Source organism: Crotalus tigris, unplaced genomic scaffold (genome assembly GCF_016545835.1).
Source record: "Crotalus tigris isolate CLP2741 ecotype Arizona unplaced genomic scaffold, ASM1654583v1 scf7180000017774.6281472, whole genome shotgun sequence".
Lineage (NCBI taxonomy): Eukaryota > Metazoa > Chordata > Lepidosauria > Squamata > Viperidae > Crotalus > Crotalus tigris.
Genome location: NW_024096625.1, coordinates 2468609 through 2491767, shown reverse-complemented (window position 1 = coordinate 2491767; position 23159 = coordinate 2468609). Strand labels below are relative to the sequence as shown.

General features: G+C 36.6%; 1 protein-coding gene across 9 annotated transcripts in view; it reads left to right on the top strand.

Annotated features, from left to right (window-relative positions):
• CREB5 (cAMP responsive element binding protein 5) overlaps positions 1-23159 on the top strand; it is a 293130-nt gene that overhangs the window by 196026 nt on the left and 73945 nt on the right. For all 9 annotated transcript variants that reach the window (XR_005556490.1, XM_039341992.1, XM_039341996.1 and 6 more), the window contains 2 exons: positions 20679-20805; positions 21911-22021. Coding sequence is in view for 8 of the 9 variants with exons in the window: in XM_039341992.1 (XP_039197926.1) it covers positions 20679-20805; positions 21911-22021 (238 nt within the window). In the remaining variant the exon portion in view is untranslated. The remainder of the gene's footprint in view (positions 1-20678; positions 20806-21910; positions 22022-23159) is intronic.

The following is a 23159-nucleotide window of genomic DNA, read 5'->3' as shown; positions in this document are numbered from 1 at the left end:
GCTATATTCTCCTTTGTTTGAGGGGGTCAAGATGGTGTACATACCATTCTATTTTTCTTAACAACTGTTCTGTGAGATAAGCTAAGTAGAGAGTGTGTGACTGGCTCAAATCACCCACAGAGTTCTCTAAAGCCAAGGCTCAATTTCAATCTGTTTCCTGTCCCTAATCCTACACATTAAGTAGCATATCAAGCTTGAAATTTCAAATACATATTTGACTCTAAGAGAAAGGAAAGCAGAGAAGGATTAAGCATCCTCATTTGTTTCCCATGTTCTTTTTTTGGTCACACTGTCAAGAAGTTGGCATTTTCTTCAAAATGTAAAACTGTGCTGCAGAGTCACATCTATATGTAACACATATTTGGTTTCTGTTCGATGACTTTGCAAAAAGATTGAGTTTTGAACTAATGAAAGTATTATTAAAATATATGAAAACTCATGGAGAATTGAAGAACATTGCATTGCAATCCTTAGGACATATTCCCAGATTAACTCTACATAAAACTGTGTGCAAAAAGCCAATTTGTCCAGTTCTTCACAAATAAATGTAATAGCATCAATTAGGTGAACAATCCAAGAGGCCAGCTAATGGAGTGAAAAAATCAACTATTATCCCTTGCCATACCTCACTCTTCTTGTCACTGAATCCTTCCTAATAATGAACAGAATAGCGAAGTAGAAAGTGTACTTAGTACATGTAAATGCAAAATGTAGATTTAGCTGTTGTGCCAAATTTAGCTTCTGCTTTAACTTGTCCATTTTGCTGATTTAATATACTGCACTGTAACTGTAACCATAATCTAAATCCTAATAATTAAAAGCTGTCGGCATCCATTAAAATATCTTAATTTTAAGATTAAGATTTTTAACGTGATTTGCCTTTTTCTTTTTTGCCAATTCTTAGAAAAGTTTTTATTCAGTAATTTATGAATGGATAAATTGGGTATACTGAATTCTGAAAGTTGTATTTCCAAGAATGCAAACATGTGGCTCTACTCAAAGTTGTTTGGGACTTAATGTCATTGTATTAGATTTTCATATATAATGCCAGATCGATGCTGGATTACCTTCATTACCAGTGAAGAATAGAAAAACAGATATTAATCCAATTACTGTTGTTTAGAAAAAATGTTTTCTGTCAAGGACAGATGCAAAGAGCATTCTTAAATAATAAAGTCAGAGTATAGGAGAAAAGTATCTATGTGAACTGGACTATAGAACTGGGAAAGAGTCATCATTAATTATATTATTATTATTATTATTATTATTATTATTACTATTATTATTATTACTATTATTATTATTATTATTACCTAAAATTTCATAGGCAAGTATGGTAATATTCAGTATAATAGACCACCAAAATGTAGTTTGCCCACATAAATGCTTTCAAATGTGTCCTAATAACTCCCTGGCTAAGTCCCTAAAGTTCTGGGAAGTCATCTGCCAGTGCTTGTTGCTTAAGGCTGAGAGAAATGGCGTTGTATCCATGGTAGGACACAAATCTCCTGTGCCTGATACCTTAAAACATTGCAGTAAACTAATTCTTTTTTTTTTATAACAAATTTTATTGGTTTTTTTAACTTTTACAACAGAATGCTCAAAACACACCGTGGTGGTTAGGTGGTCAATCATCCAAAAACAAAATCATATAATAGCTCAAGTAAATACATTAAATGTTCCCTCTCTATTTCCCTCAAATGATATAACCTTTTTAACATAATCCATTTCTACATTACATATCTATAAATCCTAATCCTGTTTTGAGCTTTATTAATTTACAATTACTATAGTCCAATTTAACCTCAGATAAATGTATTATCACTTTGGGTATCCCTTTTAAAATACTAATCCAGATATATTCTAATTCATAATCTCATAAACCATTGATTTTATCACAGATCTCTCTTATTACTTCAAATAGCATTTAAATCTCATTCAAATAATTATATCTAAAAAAAAGAACACACCTATTATTACACAAAACATTGTCTTACTAACTTAACATACTCAATTAGTTGTTAAAGCTATCTGAATTTCTAAAAGCCTCTTTCATATTCTTATTCTCATTCCATTACGAAATAATTTTCATACAAATAAACATCTTATTCAAGAAAATACATTTTTACTCTGTTTAACATATATATTCTAATAATCACAAATTTTCAACTCTAAATCTTAATCCTTAAATCAGTCCATATTTCTCAAAACCTTTTTAATCCATTACATATAATTTTAAATTTCTCTTTTTAGCCTTATTCTGGCTTTCTTCCTATGTCAAGCAGGCTTCCATAATAAAGCCTCAATTTCAGCAAATTATTGCTTATAATATCATTTGGGTCAGTAAAAGACCTCCCGTCCTCTGTTTTTGACGCCTCATCCTATCTGCTGGATAAAACGCTCAATCATGTCCAATTTTATAATTAATAGTTGATTATCAAGGTTGTCATAATTCTCCAACAGTTGTAATTTCAAGTCCATTTCTGTTAGTTTTGCAATTGTAGATAGTTTAGTTAAACAATCATTTTTTGGTCATCCAAAGTCTCCATAGTTTGTATGTAAATTAATTCTTCTTCTGTTGCTTTTTGGTCTGTAGAATGATCAAGTAGAGTCTGAAGGTCAGTTTATAAATTCACAGTAAAATTTCTGTTTATTATTTCTGCAGTTCTCTCTCTTATTTGGGAACATATCTCCTCAGTAGCTTCATAATTTTTTTCCAATATGAGTTTACAGTTGAATTGTGAGTATGATTTCTCCATTTCAATAGTAACACAAACAAAAAACAGTTAGAATTAAATTTTTCCACAAGATGTCCTCAGTAAACTATGAAAGTCTCTTCCAGACATCAAGAATGAGATTAGCAAAGTCAGAGCTATGGACTTTGCTAATCTCTTTTCCGGCTTCTCATAGAGTTGTTGTTTTTTTAAAAAAATAATAATAAAGATTTATCCCTTTAAAAAAGTAAGTCCAAGACATAGGAAGACACTATTCTCCAGCTTAGAAGATATAATAATAAAGTTTATGACAAGGATTTTTCCAGAGCCCCCATAGCCAAAAGTAAAAATAGTCAATAAGAAGTTTTTTCCTTTGTTATGGAAAGCTCTTTTCCCCAGATAAACAAAGGCAGCTCTTTCAAAGCAGGGAAGTAATTCCAAAAGGCTTTTGACAAGAGAGTAGTTAGGCAGAAGGAGAGGGAAAAATCTCACTGGGATCATCCATGATGGTTTCTTAATGCTTAGATGTTCTTTTGACTTTCAGCTGGAGCAGCTAAATAATTGGCCATAGTTACTGGCCGATCTTTCTCTCTGTCGGCCCTGAGGAGCTGCCTCGGACCGCGGAAGGAGCTGCCTCCTCCCCCCACAATCAACAAGAGTCCTCATCATCGGTAGTCACCCCTCCAGGGTGACTTTTCGACCCAATTAAGGGTGTACCAGCAGAAGAAAAGCAGGTAACGAAGAGAGAGAGCCTCTTCATGTGCCTACAGCCACTGCAACCCAAACCAAAAGTCACAATAAACCAATTCTAATACTAAGTATAGATACTGAGATAATTTGAATGTTTCAGAATAAGGAAATGCCTAATCTGAATTGCTTTCACTTGTCCTGATGGTGTCGGGTATTATAGATTTTTTTTCAAGATACTATTTCTACTATTTTCAAGATACAATTTAATGAATAGTATTTTTTCAAGATACTATTCATTAAATTGTCCAGAAATGTTGTGATTAAATCTCAAATTCAGAATCAAGCTTAACTTTGTGGGTGTGAATTACAAGAACTGCAATCAGGATATATTAGAAGAACACTAATGAAATGATGACCTTGCACTACAACCTCCTTTATGCTCCTTCTTGAAGTATACTGATATTCCTGTTACTATCTTTTTAAAGATATGTTTGATAGTGTATATGATAAAAAAACAGCATACTGATAAATTTGAGAAGTTAATAAAAAATTACAGAAGATGTGATGATAGGATAGGGGGAAGAAATGAACAGAGAGAGACATACATATTTGTTTGACAGACCTGATGTGGTCCAAATGAATTTATTTTGGTGGAAATAAATTCAGTTTGTCCATTACTTCAGTCTTACATCATTTTGTTTGTAATGAGTTCAGAGGGGAAAGAAAAGACCCATCAGGAAGAGATCTGGGATTTGTATTTGCTTTCTATGCATAAAGATTCAGAAAAAAAGAATAGTAATTATTTTTATCTTCATCTGTATTAGCAGCTTCTCATAGATAGCTGAGATATCTGTTTACTTGTAGTGAGTCATAACTCTGCCACAAATTAAGATCATGCTCTTATAAAAAGAAGCTCAAGGAGATGTCAGAAATTGTACAGATTTTAAACCCACATTTATTCATAGCAATGGACAAAGACTGCATTAGGATTCAGATCAGAAGGCAAATTATTTTTGCTGGGTTTCCCCCCCCCCACAAGTTAAAGAATAAACAGCTGCTGGATTATATGTTTAGTGTATTTTCCCATATAGTTTGCAAGTTTCTTTCCTTACTTTAAGTCACTTGTTATAATTGCATAACATTATCAAAATCAACAGAGCAAGCCAATGCATGTGCTTCAGACATAGATTAATTCGGGCTTGCCTCCAGTTGAGTGTATGCTAGTCTGCAATCTTAAAAGATAAATTAGTTGTTTATTCTTTCGGGGAAAATATATTTTCTTTGCTCTTGTTTTCCTCAAGGATGACCAATGTTTTTGGTTGCCAGATAGTGGGATTTGCTTTCAGATAAATATGCATAATGTTGAGTTTTGATGCTGCAATCTAAACTTACCTACTAGAAATACTATAAGTACACAGTATACAATGAGTCTTCTCAGTAAGCCAACATAGTTTTAAAGAGTTCATATGAATCTCAGATTCAGTGACCCAGTAGCCTGATAACTCTCTTTTGTTAATGGCAAGAACAAAAACAAAAGGCAAATAAAAGCTTTTACAATAGTAGAACTTCCTGGAAAATCAAACAAAATGTGTAAGCAAGTAAAAAAAAAAACTAAGTAGAAAACTAACATTTCAACCTTCTAACAAGGAGAGCTGAAAAAAAGAATAACTATCAACCATTGTTAACGCAAACAAACTACAGCAATATAATGAACAGAATGGAAAACAGATAAAAAGAAAGGGAAGGATGAAGAGAAACCCAATATTACAGAGTTAATACTTGGGTGAATTAAAGCCACTAATAAGACAGAAAATTTTATTTTAGGAGCATATATATTAAACCAGTTTGGTTCACTCATAAAAATAGAGTTTTATCATTTTAAATGGAAGTTAGAATTACCAGAGTGATCAAACATGTCTAGGAAAGTTTGGATTTATCACAACAGAAATTGATACTCTAGTATTTCACAGAGAGATAAAATAAAATCACTTTATACATATATTAAAGAAATATGACTCAATAATAAAAATAAGTACGGAAAGTCTCAGAGAGAAAAATCCATTATCTACAAGGGAAAAAAGACAAAGTTTGAACTGCTGCATGTCAGTATGGCCAGTTCTTATCTCAAAAGATGTATGATCAGAGTTAGTGGATGAATCATGATTGTTGAATAAGCCACAATTAACTGGATTCATTAAAGCACTGAGCCATCCACTCTGCCTTACAATAGTTTGGGGTATTGTATGATTCCCAATCATGTATGAGCTAGTAATCATGGATCAATAAAGCTTTTGAATATGGCCAGTTGCTGCTTATTCAGCAAATAGTAAGTTTATTTCTTGATTGATTTAATGTAGTGTTTACTTTTGCTTAATGCTTCTTACTTATTTCTAGTATTCTTTAGTAGCGCCTATTGTTTTCCTACTATGTTTATGTGTATTTATAATCTTGTTTATATTTTCTTAAAAACACTTGCGGATGAAGAATATAGATGGCCCCCTACCCTCCATAAGTGCTAATACTTTTACAGATATTTATTTCAAGTGGAAATATTTCTACTCTTTTTCTAATGTGTGTTCTATTATGCATTCTTGCTATATGTGTATTTCTATATCAGTTCAGTGTATTTATTTGCAGGCTATGACTAATTTCAAAGTATTACAGATGGTATGTGAGTAGTTAGAAAACAAATCTGAAATGGTTAAGAATGGTATGAAGAAGAATATATAGAAGGCACCAGATGATGTCTGCCACTTTTCTATGGCATTTATAGTCTCCTTTTAACATCTTGAACTGAAATATCCCATGATAGACAATGTGACTTCAAACAGATACTCAAGCACATCTGGGACATACATTCAAGAAAACAACAACAAAGCACTGAACAAATGGAGTAAACATGGAACCAAATGCATTTACAATTGGATCTAAATCTTCCCACAGAAATCTGTTGCTTAGGTCTGTGAATCAGTGACAGATTTCTTCAGAGAGTTTCAACACATTGTTGCATTACGCAGGCTCTCTGTGTCAGTGAAATATAGCTCTCATACACAATTGTTAAAGCATGCATGAAATAGCCTAATACGGAGAATCACTTTTTCACATTCTGCATTATGTTAGTGTTCTGTCATTCATATTGAAAAGATAGAGTTTGTGCAGGTTTTAGTGGCCTGGCATAGCTACAGTTCTGCTGGCATAAATCAGCAAATGGAGTGAGAAAAAAGGGAGGGGGGAGATTTATTCTGGCTTTGATGAGCAGACCTGTCATAAGGAGCTGATCTGGTAGTTAGCCTTGGTTTGGGAGATCTAAAGGCAGCAGACTCATTGGTCCAACTATACAGTATATGTAGTGTGGAGATTTAATCCGACAGTAATTTCATGCAAGATCTGACCAGAGGTTTGTCAATCACTGACAAAACCTTGGTCTCTGGGGAAAGACAAAGCTGGGGGCAGGAATTGCCAACACTTTGGAAGATAGTCAAGATTCAGAAGGATCTTGAGCATTGGGCCTCACTCAACAAGATGCAGTTCAGTGGTGAGCAAAGTAAAGTTCTGCACTTAGGTAGGAAAAACCAAATGCACAGGTATAGAATAGGTGGTGCCTGGCTCAACAGTAGGAACTGTGAGAGGGATCTAGATGTCCTAGTGGACCACCACTTAAGTATGGGCTAGAAGTGTGCTGCATTTGCCCCCCCAAAAAAGAATAATAATATCGTCGTAGGCTGCTACATCAACAGAGGGATAGCATCAAGATCACAAGAAGTGATAGTATGTTCTATACCAGGGGTCCTCAACCCCTAGTCTGCACAAATAAGCAAAGCTCCATCCGTGAGATGCAGGCAGCACATAAAACCATGCAACCTCTGGTCTGTGAAAAAATCTTTCTCCATGGAACCAGCCCCTGGTACCCAAAGGGGTTGGAGACCTCTAGTCCAGGGGTTCTCAACCTTGGCAACTTTAAGACTTGTGGACTTCAACCCCCAGAATTCCTGGCTGAGGAAATTCTGGAAGTTGAAGTCCACAAGTCTTAAAGTTGTCAAGGTTGAGAACCCCTGCTCTAGTCTATATGACAGTAGTGAGGCCACATTTGGAATACAGAGAAGAACAACAAAAATGATAAGGGATGCTAAATCATATAATGAATGCTTAAAGGAACTAAATATGTCTAGTCCAACAAAGAGAAGGATTGGGGATGATATATGTCTTAGAAAACACGGACAATAACTGTTTTCCAGCACTTGATGGGCTATTATAGAGAAAAGGGGATTGACTTATTCTCCAAAGCACCTAAGGGCTGGACAAGAAGCAATGAGTGGAAACTGATCAAAGAGAGAAGCAACCTGGAACAAAGGAGAAATTTCCTGACAGCGAGAAGAATTAATTAAAAGAATAGCAGTATATTGCAGTCTTACCTTCTCATCAACTAGTTTCTAATCCAACCTGAGATTTTTCTAGATTATTTTAACTTTTTTTTTAAAAAAAACCCAATATTACATGGTCTAGCGTTATCTTCATTTACTAGAATACTTTTGTAAAGACTTTGTAGGTCTTAGAAAATAAAATGGTAGTTATTCTACAATAGTGACTACAGCATGGCTTCAAGATGCAAAATATGCCAGTAATTCAATAAATATTTCTAGCCTCTAATTTAACTAAATAGTCATTTATTTCTGCCCAGTAAGTCAAAATAAAATGCTTCTTCAACATAATTTCCTGGATGAAACCAGGATGGGAAAAAGTGAATTAGCATATATGTCAGAATAGTGGAATATATGAGCCTGAAGCTCCTAACTTTCATTTTTGTAGTGCATACCATCTCATTCATCATCTATAAATCCTGAAAATCCTATAGAGTATCTGCTTCAATGGGTTTTAAAGTCTGGTTGATAGCATTCAACGATCTCTCCTTTAAGTTTTATTTAAATACTAAAGAGCATGGAGAAAATAGAGCCTTAAACAAGTAAGCTTCCTACACACTTGTCATAGAAACTCTCGTAGAAACTAAATGAAAAAGCTATAAACCAAAAAGCCTTTCCTCATTCTACATACCATATTTCAAAACTGTTCCAATCTATCCATGTATGCATTAACAAATATCTCTTGGCATCAACCATTGTATCCAGAATAACCAAAATATAAGAGGAAAAACATGAAAAACATCAAAGCAGCTTGTGAATAATCAACTCTGGGAAGAGGATGAAGTAGGAGTATAGGGAGGCTCCCCACAACCTGAAACAATTTAAGGATGCAGTGAATGCAGGAAGGAAGGTTTTTTTGCAACAACAATCCCCATATTTAAGTCTTAAATTAGCTTTATGGTGTATGAATATGAATCGAGTCATTCTCCACTGTACTATAAAACTCTACAGTCATATTTGTATACCACATATCATTTCTAATCTAAGTTACAGAAGATACAGTCAGTCAGGTATGCTGTATTACAAGTACCACCAATCCAAACATTGATAAAATAATTGATAGGACTCACTTCAATTCCTTTATTTTGGAATTAGATCTAATAGATTTTTGGGTCAGGCATCTTGCCCGTATATAAGTAAAATGTAGCCACTAATCAGACCTTAGTGCTGATCTACCATCATTGAAAAACTTAAGGCATCCCTTCCCATGGAACATTCCTTAATCAAAATGAATAAATAAAGACTGTTAGTTGTGTCATTTATTGGCTATGTGCTTATCTCAGAGAGATGTTTAGTTACTGTGGAACCTATTAGATGCTACAGGAGTTAAAGTAGCCCAAAGTAAATATGGAATTCAGCCAACATCATGAGCTTACACAATTCCAACTCTTCATATAGGATCATCTGTATCTGTTTATGGATTCAGGTAGGCAGCATAATATACAATAGGCTAATAGAATTTCAGGTCAATTCCTAATCACAAGATTGAACTATGCTCAGTATAGTCTTCTCACAGGTTTTCTAACACAAAAAATGCTATTCCTAGTAGATTGCTATATCTACTCTGTCTTGTAAAGATAGTAAGACAAAGCTGTGGCTGAATTTACAATAACTGCACATTTTCCCCATGTTCTATTTGCCACATTTAGAATTCATTATTCTGTTCACTTCACACAGCATGTTAGCATGTGGAATTCAAATGGTAAGCAGATCCTTTTTTCTTCAATGGTGGTATTTCTGAAGACATGGTCATTTTAGCTACAGAGAGGAGCAGAGGATTCTAGCTTATGTGACACTATTTGTAAAGGCTACTATAGGCATTTGCTATACACAACTTGCTTTTCATTGACATCATAGTTGCAAAGTATAAACACAAGGGACTCTTTGTTCCTGGCATATGTGTTTGTTAATCACCTCCCTTCCCCCATTCCCTAAGGACTCTGGAGTGGTTTCACAAAATTTTAATATATGTAATATATATAAAATAGTACGCAATGTAGTATAAAACACAATTGGCCCTTGGGAGAAAACCACCAAAACCACAGCATACTTCCATAACACCTGCTGCTAAAATGAGGCCTGTCCAAACCTCCTGGCTTCAGGCCTAGAGAAACAACCAAGTTGTTAAAGATTGCCTGAAGGAGGAGAAGGTAAAGGCCATGCAGACTCCCATGGAATGCAATCTAAAAGCAGGTGCAATGAGCAGAAAATATTGACTGCATAGGAGAACATATCAGACAAGAACTGAATTGTGAGGCTACATATGCATGTAGGTTTTTCCCAGTTCTTTTTGATCCTTGGAATTTGGCAGCATATTTAGTAGTTCTTTCTAAACTACCAGCTTTTCCCAGCTACTTACATGCTATATTAAACTCATCTTTTGGAGTGTTTATCTCTTGTGGACTCAAAGACTCTTTAATAGTTGAAATACATAAAATGCTGATAAAAATTCAACTTAAAAAACTTAATGGAGTTAAAAAGGGAAAAAAGTCAAACTGTGATTAACTACACTTAATATTTACAGATAATTGTTACACAACTATATCTTAGATTTGTGCCTTTTCACATTGCAGCTTTTATAGATCAGAAATCATAATGTGCCTCTAACAGTGTTTTGTTATTGAAGGAGAAAGTACTAATAATACCCTTCTTCCCAATTCTTAGACATGCTGATAGTTACTTTAAAATTTATCTTTAAGAGAGAAAAAATGAGAAACAGCTTCTTGATGATGTAATTCTGAGGGGAAGAGATTTTCTGATTTTGAATTGGGGATCCATGTTCCAATGTTGTATCTATGTCCAATACAATACTGTTATATCTATGTCCGATACAAAATGTTTGTTACTTGGCACCAAGTGTACTGTTTCAGCACAAATTTGAGAAAGGCTGGTATGAAAAATATATCTGTTTCATTCGGCAACAATTTTGCTTGAAATTTCATTCTTTTGAAAATGGATGTTTCCTTTCATATATTTTAACAAGGAAATATACCTGTAGTATCAAATACTTTATCATTACTAAACAATTCAAATTCCATTTTGTTTGACATAAAGATATAGTTAAGTTGTCTTGTCTATATATTTATAAAATCAATGTTAATCAGAATCTTGAACTGTTTTAATTTGCCAGTGTCTTGATGTAACTGATACTCAGAAGTACAGAGCATTAAGCTCTGTAAAGTGCAATATTATTGCAGGGCACATGTCCAATTTTTAAAACACTATATAGATTGGAAGACAGATGAGCTTTTCAGGATTATTTTAGGCCCATTTTGATTAAATGCCTTAGATGCAGTTTCCAATGGAAATTAATTTCATTGATGTGAAAACAAATGGACTCTAACCACAAAATCAGCTGCAATGTTGAAAGGAGTATAGCAGCTTAAATTGTAACTGGAAAGGAACGAAGAATAGTACATGCTTTGCTGCACAAATAGAATTGCTTTGTTAAAACTAAATATAGGGAGGATATTTTATACAAGTGAGAAAATGTGTATATTGTATGGAACGGGGGTTAGAAGATAGGAATAATTTCATTAAAGCAAAGCATTTAATTTACTTTTTCTGCTGTTAAAGTGGTTAGCATTTAGAATTTTCCCAGTTTCACACTATTCTACACAAAGTCATCTTAATGATGGGCAATCAAATTATTAGCACTATTAGCATTCTTTGCCTTTCTACAGTGATGATATAATTTAGAGGAGAAAATGAAAAAACAGAGGCTTACAATGTCAGCCAATGTGAGTCTTTGGAAGCCATAGTCAAATGAAGTTTGCAACATTAAAAAAATGAACATTATGTACACTTTTGCGGAAAACATAGGAAATGTTAACTCAATTACCAAAAATTTAAAGTTCTTTATCCAAAGACCTTTTGTTTAGTTTATTGTCTGTTTCCTCTGACCCTCCAAATTGTCAGCAACACAAGTTAAAATAGAGCAAAGCTGTAATTTGACTGGTTAATATTTATAGTTTGAAGTCCTAAGTGTATAATTAACAATACATGAAAAAACAAAGATTAGGGAAAGAGATGTTGATTTCCCACTGCATACAATTTAGTTATACACATGTACCAATTCAGTTTCTCTTGTTCAACAATATTTTATTGTTATTTATACCTACAAATAGACTGTGGCAAAAGCAAGCAAGGGTAGTACCAATAGTGATAGGCTCCTTGGGTGTAATCCCAAAACAACTGGAGAACCACTTGAACACCATTGGCATTGACAAATTCGCTATTGGTCAATTGCAAAAGGCGGCCTTATTAGGAACTGCTTCCATCCTGCGACAATATCTGTAATATCCACATCTGCCTATCCCAGGTCCTGGGTAAGGACTCGATAGGTAGACAAAATGCCAAATCCAGTCTGAACATCTGGCTGTCTGTGCGATGATCCATAATAATAATAATAATAAAGTTGGAAGGTAACTTGGAGGTCATCGAGTCCAGCCCCCTGCTCAGGCAGGAACCCTACACCATTTCAGACAAATGGCTGTCCAGTCTCTTCTTAAAAACTTCCAGTGTTGGAGCACTCACCCCTTCTGGAGGCAGGTTATGCCATTGGTTAATTGTTCTAATTGTCAGGAAGTTTCTCCTTAGTTCTAAGTTGCTTCTCTCCTTGATCAGTTTCCATCTGTTGCCTCTCGTCCTGCCTTCAGGCGCCTTGGAGAATAGCTTGACACCCTCTTCTTTCTGGTAGCCCCTGAGAAATTGAAACACTGCTATCATGTCCCCCCTCATCCTTCTCTTTGTTAAAATAGACATACCCAATTCCAGCAACCGTTCCTTATAGGTTTTAGCCTCCAGTCCCTAATCATCTTTGTTGTTCTTCTCTGTACTCTTTCTAGAGTCTCAGCATCTTTTTTACATCATGGTGACCAAAACTGGATGCAAGTGTGGCCTTACCAAGGCATTGTAAAGTGCTATTAATACTTCACGTGATCGTGGTTCTATCCCTCTGTTAATGCAGCCCAGGACTGTGTTGGCTTTTTTGGCAGCTGCAGCACACTGCTGGCTCATATTTAAGTGATTGTCTACTAGGACTCCGAGATCCCTCTCACAGTTACTACTATTGAGCAAGGTACCCCCTATACTATACCTGTACATTTGGGTTTTCTTGCCTAAATGTAGAACCTTACTTTTTTCACCACTGAATTTCATTTTGTCAGATAGCGCCCAGTGTGCAAGTCTGTCCAGGTCCTCCTGTATCTTAAGCCTGTCTTCTGGAGTGTTAGCTATTCCTGCCAGCTTGGTGTCATCCGCAAAATTGATAAGTTCCCAATCTATCCCCTCATCCAAATCATTGATTAAGATATTGAAGAGTACTGGGCCTAGAACAGAGTCCTGGGGCATCCCACTACACACTTCCCTCCATGTAGATGCAGTTCTATTGAGGACCACACGCTGAGTACGGCCAGTCAGCCAGCTACAAATCCATCTGGTGGTGATCATTCATATCATTTCATCATTCATCATTCAATTATACAGATTTCCAGATACAGTATAGTACTCATGCTCTCTGCGTTTTATAGTGTTGCCTAGAAATCCAAATTGTTTTATAGTAATCTTGTAGATCCAGAGATCCTTATCAGATTAGTGCAACTACATTTTCACTAGTGCTATCCATTCTTGGATCTTCTTAAAATTCTGGAACAGAGCATTGCAATAATATTTGTTGTATACACAACAATTCCTGTACTATCATAGAGTTTTCCAGTATTTGAATTTCAGGTAACTCCTGGAAGAAAAAAAAATGCTATTCTGACATCACTTGGGGAGCAACAGAAGAATCAACTTTTTAATTGAAAAGCAAAGCTTAAACAGGTTTTAACCTAAACAGTGTTTTTACAAGTGTATGTGGAGATATAAAATCTGTCGGTACAGAACACCCTGGGTGCCACAGGAGTTGGTTTAGTGGCTGAACAGTCCCTTATTAGCTTATACACCTTGCCTTGTTCTATGCCTCAATGGTTTTCAATAGAAATGTTTTGCCTAGGGGTGCACAATGATTAAGAAAAGAAGACTGTGCTTGCTTAAAGACTGAAATTATTAGCTCATTGTAACAAGCCTGCACTAGAGAAACAGTTGAGGCTTTGTGTTTGTGAGTCTATAGTAACTTAATTTTTAATTTTCAGAGGAAAGCTTTGTTTTGTTAGAAAGTGTTGAAATATATGATCACTTGAAAATTATTTAGAATATGACTTAAATAATATCAGTTTCAAGAAAAAAATACATATTGTATCTATATCTAAAATTAAATGAACACCAAGGTATTAATTAAAACTATAAAAGTTTAATTTAAAAACGCCAAGCTTTCGCCGTCACCTGCCGGCATCATCAGGGCTGGGCCGCCAGGGTGTGAGAGAGTCATTTTATAGGCAGGTCAAAGTCTGCACTCGGCTCCTCGATCTCGTCACTGGGCCCAATTGGTTAGATTGTGCTCCGGTGATTCATTTCTTTCTGTCCTTCCTAGCTGCGTGTGTATCTTCATCTACCTTCCTTTCTTTGGATTCTAGGCAGGTGATGTAGACTCCTCGTCTCTCCGATTATCTCTATCCCTCAATCCATTCCCCCTTTCGGGTTCGAGTGGTAATTTACATTTGTCCTTTTCTTTTCCCCAATCACGTTTCACCCAGTCACTCTCTCTATGAGTATCTTTCCTTTCGTCCTTAACGCCCCTCCCTCGTACCCAACTGTCATCAAGATGGTCATACACAGTGTTCCAGACTGGGTGGGGTGGCTCGATAGGTTGTTTTTCTATGGGGGTGGTCTCATGGTTGTAATTATCTTTGGCTACCACACCCTTCCCCTCCTTTTTGTCCTCTGCGTTCTTATCGCGTATGCTGTAGTCTGAGGTCTTGGTCTGGGGGGGGTGGAGTTACGATCTTCCTGAGCATCATAACGCTCCTTCCTTACTCTCCTCTTCGTTCCGACGCCTCTTGCTCCTGCGTGTGTATGACGGGAGTCTTTGGAGTCCATGGGTATTGCCGGTACAAGGCACAGCAGGTTGATCTCATTAGCTCCGCCCTCTCGCGCACCTCTCCGTCTGGACCCGTTCTTCTCCTTACTTTCCGGAGCGTCCGCAAGCTTGATGTTATGCCCGGCGCCGTCCCGCACTCCATATGTTTTTGAATCAGCTGACGATGCGGAGTGGGGGGATCGCTTCTTCCCTCTTGAATCGGTCATCTTATTTCTTTCTGAGCGCCGGTGAGGTGTCAGGTTCGACGATCTCTCCCCATCTTTGTCTATCGTGTCTCCTTGCCCACCAACTGGGATATCTCCGATGTTCATGATGCAGGGGTTCTGGGCTTTAATTTCTATCGCTCTCTTAGCTTTTTGCAAGCGTGTTAACATTGTGGGGGTAGTGGGAATTCTCGATCATTGCCCTTCCTCTTCTAGATTGCATCGAGCTAACTGGGGGGGTTGGCACATCCCCTATGGCTCTCTCACTAGGTTTGCTGTCAGGCCAGCAGTAGCGAGATGGGTGGTTGGTCGCACTCCATGATCTAAGTGCCAAGTGTGCAGGACAGAGGTCAATGTGCCGGTTGATGGAGCTGCTGTTGGATAGCCATGCTTCCTTAAGCAGTCGGCCTCCCTTTGTGCTGTCACTTGCCAAGACGTCTATCTCATTAAAATTAAAGCGGTGGCCCAATTCCGCCACATGGTCCATATCTGGGAGTGCTGTTCGCCCCTTTTCACAGCTAGTCTGTGTTCGTGGACCCTAGTCTTCACTCGTTTGGAAGTCTCCCCAACATAGTTGCACGGGCAGTCCATACAGTCGATCTTATATATGGCTGCCAATCTCTCCATGTTGGGGAGCGGGTCCTTGGGGCGCATGATGGCTGCCCATAGCGTTTGGCTGGGTCTATGTGCTACTTGTATATTATATGGCGCCAAAATTCTCGCCGTAGCCTCTGATACATTACAGATGTAGGGGAGGGCAATACGTGTTGTCTGTGGTGTCAACTCGTTAGGTGTGGGGTTACTCCAGGGTTCAGATGGTATACTAAACCGATTAATGAATCCTACCAGGTACCCATTGCGCTTACACACTTGGAAGAGGTGGTTTCTTTCCTCCCTCTTAGCTTTGACAGTGCTGCAATGTGACTCCACCCGTTTGAATAAAGTTTTAACACAACTGACTTTATGGGCTATCGGATGGTTGCTCTCAAAATGGAGGACCCTATCTGTGCAAGTTGCTTTTCGGTATACCCTGGTAGTCAAAGATCCATCCAGTTGGCGTTGCACCAATACGTCCAGAAATGCTAATGCGCCCTGATTTTCCTCTTCCATGGTGAACTGGATGTCCGGGTATACCAAATTCAAAATGCCCATAAAGTCAGTCTTGTGTTGCTTCTTGATGACTACAAACGTATCATCCACATAGCGGGCCCAAAATTTTGGTTGATACTGGGCCATCGCTATGTGTTCCAAACGTTGGAGCACCACCTCTGCAATTACACTTGAGATCGGAGACCCCATTGGTGTTCCCTTGATCTGCTCGAATATAGTGCCCTGAAAGGTGAAGTAGGTCTTTAAACAGACTCCCACCAGTTTTATGAGGTCTTCCGTCTGGAGGGAGTCCTGATGTTCCTGTTCCCCTTGATTCAATCGGTCTCTTAATACTGAGATCGCAAGATTTTGCGGAATAGAAGTGAATAAGGAGACTACATTGAAAGACACCATGAGTTCGTCTTCCTCCACCCTCAGGGCTCTAATCCTATTGAGGAACTCGTCTGCCAATCTCACGGTGGTGTTGCTATTACTGGCCAAGTGGCTGATGCGTACGCTCAGCCACTTGGCCAGTTCAGAGGTGGGCGTGCCCCTAAATGCAACAATAGGATGGAGGGGGACGTTGGATTTGTGTATCTTGGGTAAGCCGTAAAACCTGGTAAGGGCTGAATCGCCAGGGCGCAACCTTCTCAACACATCTTCCCCCATCCTCCCATTGTGTTTTAAGTCATCAAGAAGCTTATTAATGCGATTCCTCAAAGTGGTGGAGGGGTCTTTACTCACTATTTTATATGCAGCACTGTCATTGAGCAATTCCAGCGCCTTGTTAATATACACCACTTTGTCCATGACAACAGTTGCCCTTCCCTTATCTGCTGGGAATATGACAATAGTGTCATCTTTTTTAAGTTGTATCAGGGCTTCTCTTTCACTCCCAGATAATGTTTGGTAGTGTCTATGATTCATTATGAGGCCCATGACTTGTTGCCTGATATGGTTCCTGGCTTCCTCCCCTGCTTTAATATGATGTAAAGCGGGTTCTAATGCCGCTACAATCTAACCAATTGGGCCCGGTGACGAGATCGAGGAGCCGAGTGCAGACTTTGACCTGCCTATAAAATGACTCTCTCACACCCTGGCAGCCCAGCCCTGATGATGCCGGCAGGTGACGGCGAAAGCTTGGCGTTTTTAAATTAAACTTTTATAGTTTTAATTAATACCTTGGTGTTCATTTTATTTTAGATATGAATATTCCCAGGGTTCATATTTTTAGTGTTATTAACTATATTGTATCTATCTATAAAAAAACTAACAGTATGAATAAAGAAAATTCCACACAGAACTATTCCTTCTCCTCTGCCTCCTCACCTCCCCTAGCCAGTCTGCAAAGCCAGAAGGGTTGTTTTTTTTTATTGCTGATTTAGTCATCACTAGGTATCTGTTGATAAATGGCAAACTATTTTAAATGCTTCCAGCTAGTTTCTTTAGAGTTGTAGAATTCTTCTAAATAACTACTCAGCTTGAATTTCCTTGTTTATATCATCAGACCCAGCAGTTCAAAAGTGGGTGATTGTGAATATCATTTCGGTGAGCAATTAATGGGGACATGAAAGGAGCCCTCAACTGGGTGTTCCTGGGCAACAGCCACGTCACTGTTTCAGCACTTCAGTGCTCCCGACACAGTAATAGTAGTACTGTAAAACTAACTTTTACTGAATCTCATTTTGAAGGCCCAAATGAACCATTGCAGTCCTCCCCCATTCATGCAAGTTTACATTGCAAACTTTCCGTTGCTTGGAAAAGGGGGTTGCAAAATATGATGTCACAGTCTTGTCTGAAAATGTATATGTGGAAGAGATAATGTTTTGATAGTCAGGGCAATTTTTCCTTTACAGCAGTAGCTCAAGGTTGTTGGTTTTTTTTCAAACGTAGGGCGGTCCATAGAGAGGGATATATTTGTTTTCTGTAAGAGTAGTTAATGGAACTTTATTACATCAGAAATTGCTAGAGCTTAGCAGGCAAAACGCTAATTTCATAATGATTCTTCCACTCTCCTGTTTCTGTCAGCTGAAGTGGGAACTGATTGGCACATGATATTTATGCCTGTTTTTAGTTAAACATTTGGTCACATTTAAAACATCTTGGAAAGACTAAGAAGTGGAAAAGATGCTCCATAGAACTTAAGGCTTGTAACCATCTGCTGAAGTTTATTTGGTAGGAAAACTTGTGGAAATTTCTGGAGATGACTTCAGAGTTTATAGAGGTACAGTTTGTGTTTATTAGTGCCCATTTTCTAGATATTAGATGTATTTAATGTCAGACATATTGTATTTGACACTATAAGATATATGGATCTTTATGATCATAAGCAACCAATGAAAGACTGTGCATGATATTTCTTTGTATTATTGGAGTATTGACAAAAATGACTCATGACATTCAAAAGTGTAATTTTTTTCATCTAAGAAACATTTGAAAAGTCCCAATGTCCTACAAAGAAAGAAAGAAAAAAAAAAACAATAACAGCAAAGCCAGTCTTTCCTCGAGTACAAAACACAGACTTGCGAAATTTGAACTCAAAATGAAGACAATGCAGTAGTTAAATTACTATTTTTAGCATATACTGTGTTTTCCCAAAAATAAGACTAGGTCTTATATTAATTTTTGCTCCAAAAGACTCATTAGGACTTATTTTCTGGTTAGGGGTTATATTCGGGAAAATACGGTACCTTTTCAGTATAAACATTTTTGGTATAAATAATTTCCCTTATATAAGGGACTGCTTTCAGTCTCAAATCAAATTTGTAGAACATTTAGCTCTGAAACATTTAAGTAAAATTGCAATACTAGGGAGACCTAAGGCCTATCTGAGCACAAGTCAAGCCAAAGCAACTTTTTGTCAAATGCCTTAATATAACCAATAAAACTAAAGTTTCTATTAAAAAAACAATACCGAAAGGAGGCCTGGCTGTGAGCTTTAACTCAATCCAGAAGGCTACTTACTTTGCAAGTCAACTTGAAAATCATGCCTCCCATACCAAGAAGTATAATATTTATGTGTATATTTATTTACCAAAATTTAAAACCAACCATTTTCTTCACAAAGAAAGACTCTGCATGGTGTACAAACAAAATATTAAAAACATTAAATGGTATATAAAATTTAGAAAGAGGCAAGCAACGTTAAAAACTAGGGGAAGGCTTTAAGGCCACTAAAATGTGCATCTCAAGTATGGCCGCAGACCCAAGTTTTCATAGCTTCCTGGAAGGCCAGGAGAGTTGGGATCCAATTCACCTCCAAGAAGAGAATGATCCCTAGGACAGGGGCAGAGAAGGCTTTCTTCCTGGACCCCACTAGTTGGAATTATTTGATTGACAAGTGTCCACAACATATCTTTCTGCCTAATATGCACAAAATCTCAAATATTAGTGATGAAAGAAAACAGCCCTATTCCTGTAGTTAATTGGCACAATAGAAGCTCAGAATAATGTATGCAAAGACTTTTTTATATGTTTTTTATTTGTTGTACTTAGTGATCAAGAAAAGTAAATTAACTATTTAAGTCTTCTTTTCCTTTCTGCACAATTAATTTTTTAAGGTAGGAATTGTTAAAGCCAGTGCCATCAATTCCAATGCCATAATTTTGCACTTTTTTATTAATTAATTAATATTTACCAATTAAAGCTATGGGTTGCCAGTTTGAGAAAATAACACATTTGCTTTTGAGAAAGAATAATGTGTTGTAGGTATTGACTATGTTTAGAAAACTGGAGAATCTAGATATTGTAAAAAGAAATATGGCTATATACAAGGAAATCAGTAGTCCTTCTTTCTCTTTCATAATTAATTGAACATAAGAAAATATTTCAAAAACTAATTGCTATTATGAACATGTAGTTAAGAGCACATATTCATTCCAAGATATTTGGATTGATCAGGATGGCAGACTAGAATATGACTACTTTAAATAGGCAAAGGACAACAAGCTTCATACATTTATTTACACTGATATAATATATGTACCTTTTAAACCCTTTGTTCTAAGTTCTTTGTTGATTTCACAGATGTTTTAGTTAGTTAACAGATTCTGATTTGTTGTGTATTAATCCTCACTTTTGCATCAAAATATTAAAACAAATCTTCTGAAGTTGAAAATGTCTTGGAATTATGGGATTGAGACCCACTTAGTCTCCTTGGCTAGATTGAAAGGATTATTTCACCCAATCATCCCACAACAATCTCCTAAACAGCTCTTCTCAATAAGACAAATAGCATTTTAGGGAATTAAGCAGAAGAGAGGGCAGGTTTCTATATCAACAGCTTTCTGATAGGTGGTTCTGTATCTTCCCTATAGGAATTCCCATTCCTTTTGGATCATATCTTGTTTATCCAGCAGTGCTCCTCATTTCACATGTAATATTGCCAAAAAGTTGGTATGGGGAGGAAGAGAATTCTTCTGGTATTAGACTAGATATTCTTTATTCGGGAGCTTAATCATTTGAGTATTGTTATGTAACATGTTAACTTTATATTCATAATTTTGAAATAGGAATCATTGAATGTGCAGTTCTTTTGTTCTGAAGTTTTATATTTAATCCTTTCTTCTGTGTTCCTCTTTTATAGGCCTGTCCCAGGCTCCTTATCTTCACTGCTACACCTGCACAATCGTCAACGACAACCCATGCCTGCTTCTATGCCTGGGACTTTACCTAATCCTACAATGCCTGGATCCTCCGCTGTCTTGATGCCTGTAAGTATTTTTCTTTTCTTTTCTGCATGTATAGTTTCAAAAGTAACAAACAGTGTAAGAGCACAATTAGCATAAACATATAAGCAATGTATCTGGATTGGACCCCTGGCCCATCCGGTCTAGCAGTGTCTTCTTACAATGGCCAGACTAGTCACCCAGCTGAGGCCTTCAGAGGCACTCTAACTGCCATCAGAACTAATAACCATAGATTCCCTTGAGTTGGTGCAATATCCTTTTTAAGCCACCTTTTGAAGTTGATAGCTAGCACTTCTTATGGTAGCAAATCCTAAAGTTGAATTATGTGCTATAGGAATGTGTGAATGTTCATATATGTATATGTATTTATGTATGTGTGCCCACACACAAACACACATGCTTTTTATTCTGATTCTTCCAGGATTCAATATTATTGACTTTGTTCTCTGCATTGTGTGTATATGTGCCTGTGTGTATATTACATACATATATACACTTGCGTGCATGCATATACACATACAATGAAATCTACGAAGATCTGCATTGCAGATGCAGGAACATCGTTTTAGCTTTACCTTCTGAATTTAACATAGGAACTTGGAGCTTTTATCCCTACCAAATTTAACAATTAATTTATAGAAAGTCTCACTTTTCAAATATTCCAGACAATTTAAATAGCATTAACCATAATTTCATGTAGTGGTATTTTAGACCTACTTAACTTAACCTAGGTTATTTTCAAAAATAAAAGCAAATTATTATTAACAAAATCTCAAACCTGGGTGATTTGTACTTTTAGTGAAAAGATAAATTTCTTTCAATTAGGAGACAACTAAAAATATATATGTTTTATTTCCTGTGATAAAGGGAATCAACAAAAATAGTACCAGTCTGATTGGACACTATATTATATAAGAAGCTTTCAACTTCCCAGATGTAGTTTATTACCATTAATGGAACAAAACACTGAATTAGATAAGACTTTTCCTGTAGAATTACTCTTATGTTTACCAATAGCTTGGCTCTTGCTTATTTAAAAAACAACATATCATTTGAAAATTATAGTTATCTTTGATCTTTAGATTTCCACATGCCAAAATTCATTTCTTCTCTCTGTTCGCTTCTCAAGATGGAAAGACAAATGTCTATGAACTCAAATATCATGGGAATGCAAAGTCCAAATCTCAGTAATCCATGTGCTTCACCTCAAGTTGCTCCAATGCATTCAGAAGCTAAAATGGTAAGATGTTGAACACTTACTTATATTGTTCTATTTGCCTATCATTTTTTTTACCAAGGACTTTAGGAATAGGATGTTTAGCCATCAACTTATGCTGATATTGAAAACTGGGTGAGAAAAATATTTAATGGCAGTAAGACAACATAATATTTTTGTCTGTTTCTCTGCACATTTGTGGCACTGGCTGATTTAATCTAGGCAGGTAACAGTAACATTTGCAATATGTGCATCTTCGGGACTATCTCTAACTCTAGTTACTGAAACTGATGACATACATCTTACTACTTTAAGATAGGAAAAGTTCAGAAAATATGCTATAAATCCTAACAAAAGAGAAAAAAAACAGGAAACTTTACCCCTAGCTACTTGCCCCACTGTGTCCCATATACAAAATGTTAACTACAGCCCTGGTTATCCAAAGGCTGATAAAATGACATCAATCTTGTTTCCAATATCAAAAGGTTTGATTCTCTTGGCTTTGAGTATCTACAGTATTAGCTGTTTTGAGCTTTTCTGTATGAGTCATTCCTATCAAGTAGATCCTAGGCTTTTAGATTATGGGAAAAATATATTTATATTTGCCATTATGGATTTTCACTGTCACTGTCATTATCCATCAGTTTCCTGATTCATCTGCAATTTTTAAAAAGATCTTCATAAACCTTCAGATTTAAATGTGTCAAAGAAACATGCATTTGGAAGTGAATCAAACTAATGTTTTACTACTGGGGACTATAACTCATGCACCTGGTTTTTACTATCTTTGATTTTCTATTTATGAACCATTCAGAATGGTGTTTTACAAGTTTATTTATTTATGAGACTTATATACTTATATACTGCTTTAAGTGCAAGCACTTTCTAAGCAGTGTACACCAGTAAGCAATGTATATATATATTTACATTGCCCCCAACAATCTGGGTCCTCATTTTACCTACCTCGGAAGGATGGAAGGCTGAGTCAACCTTGAGCCAGTGAGATTTGAACTGCTGACCTGCTGAACACAGTCAGCTAAAGTGGCCTGCAGTACTACACTCTAACTGCTGCGCCGCCACGGCTCACAAGTTGGGTGGCCACTTAAATAAATACTGCTGTTTGAGTTAAGAAATACATTGCAGCATTCAGAGAACTGATAGC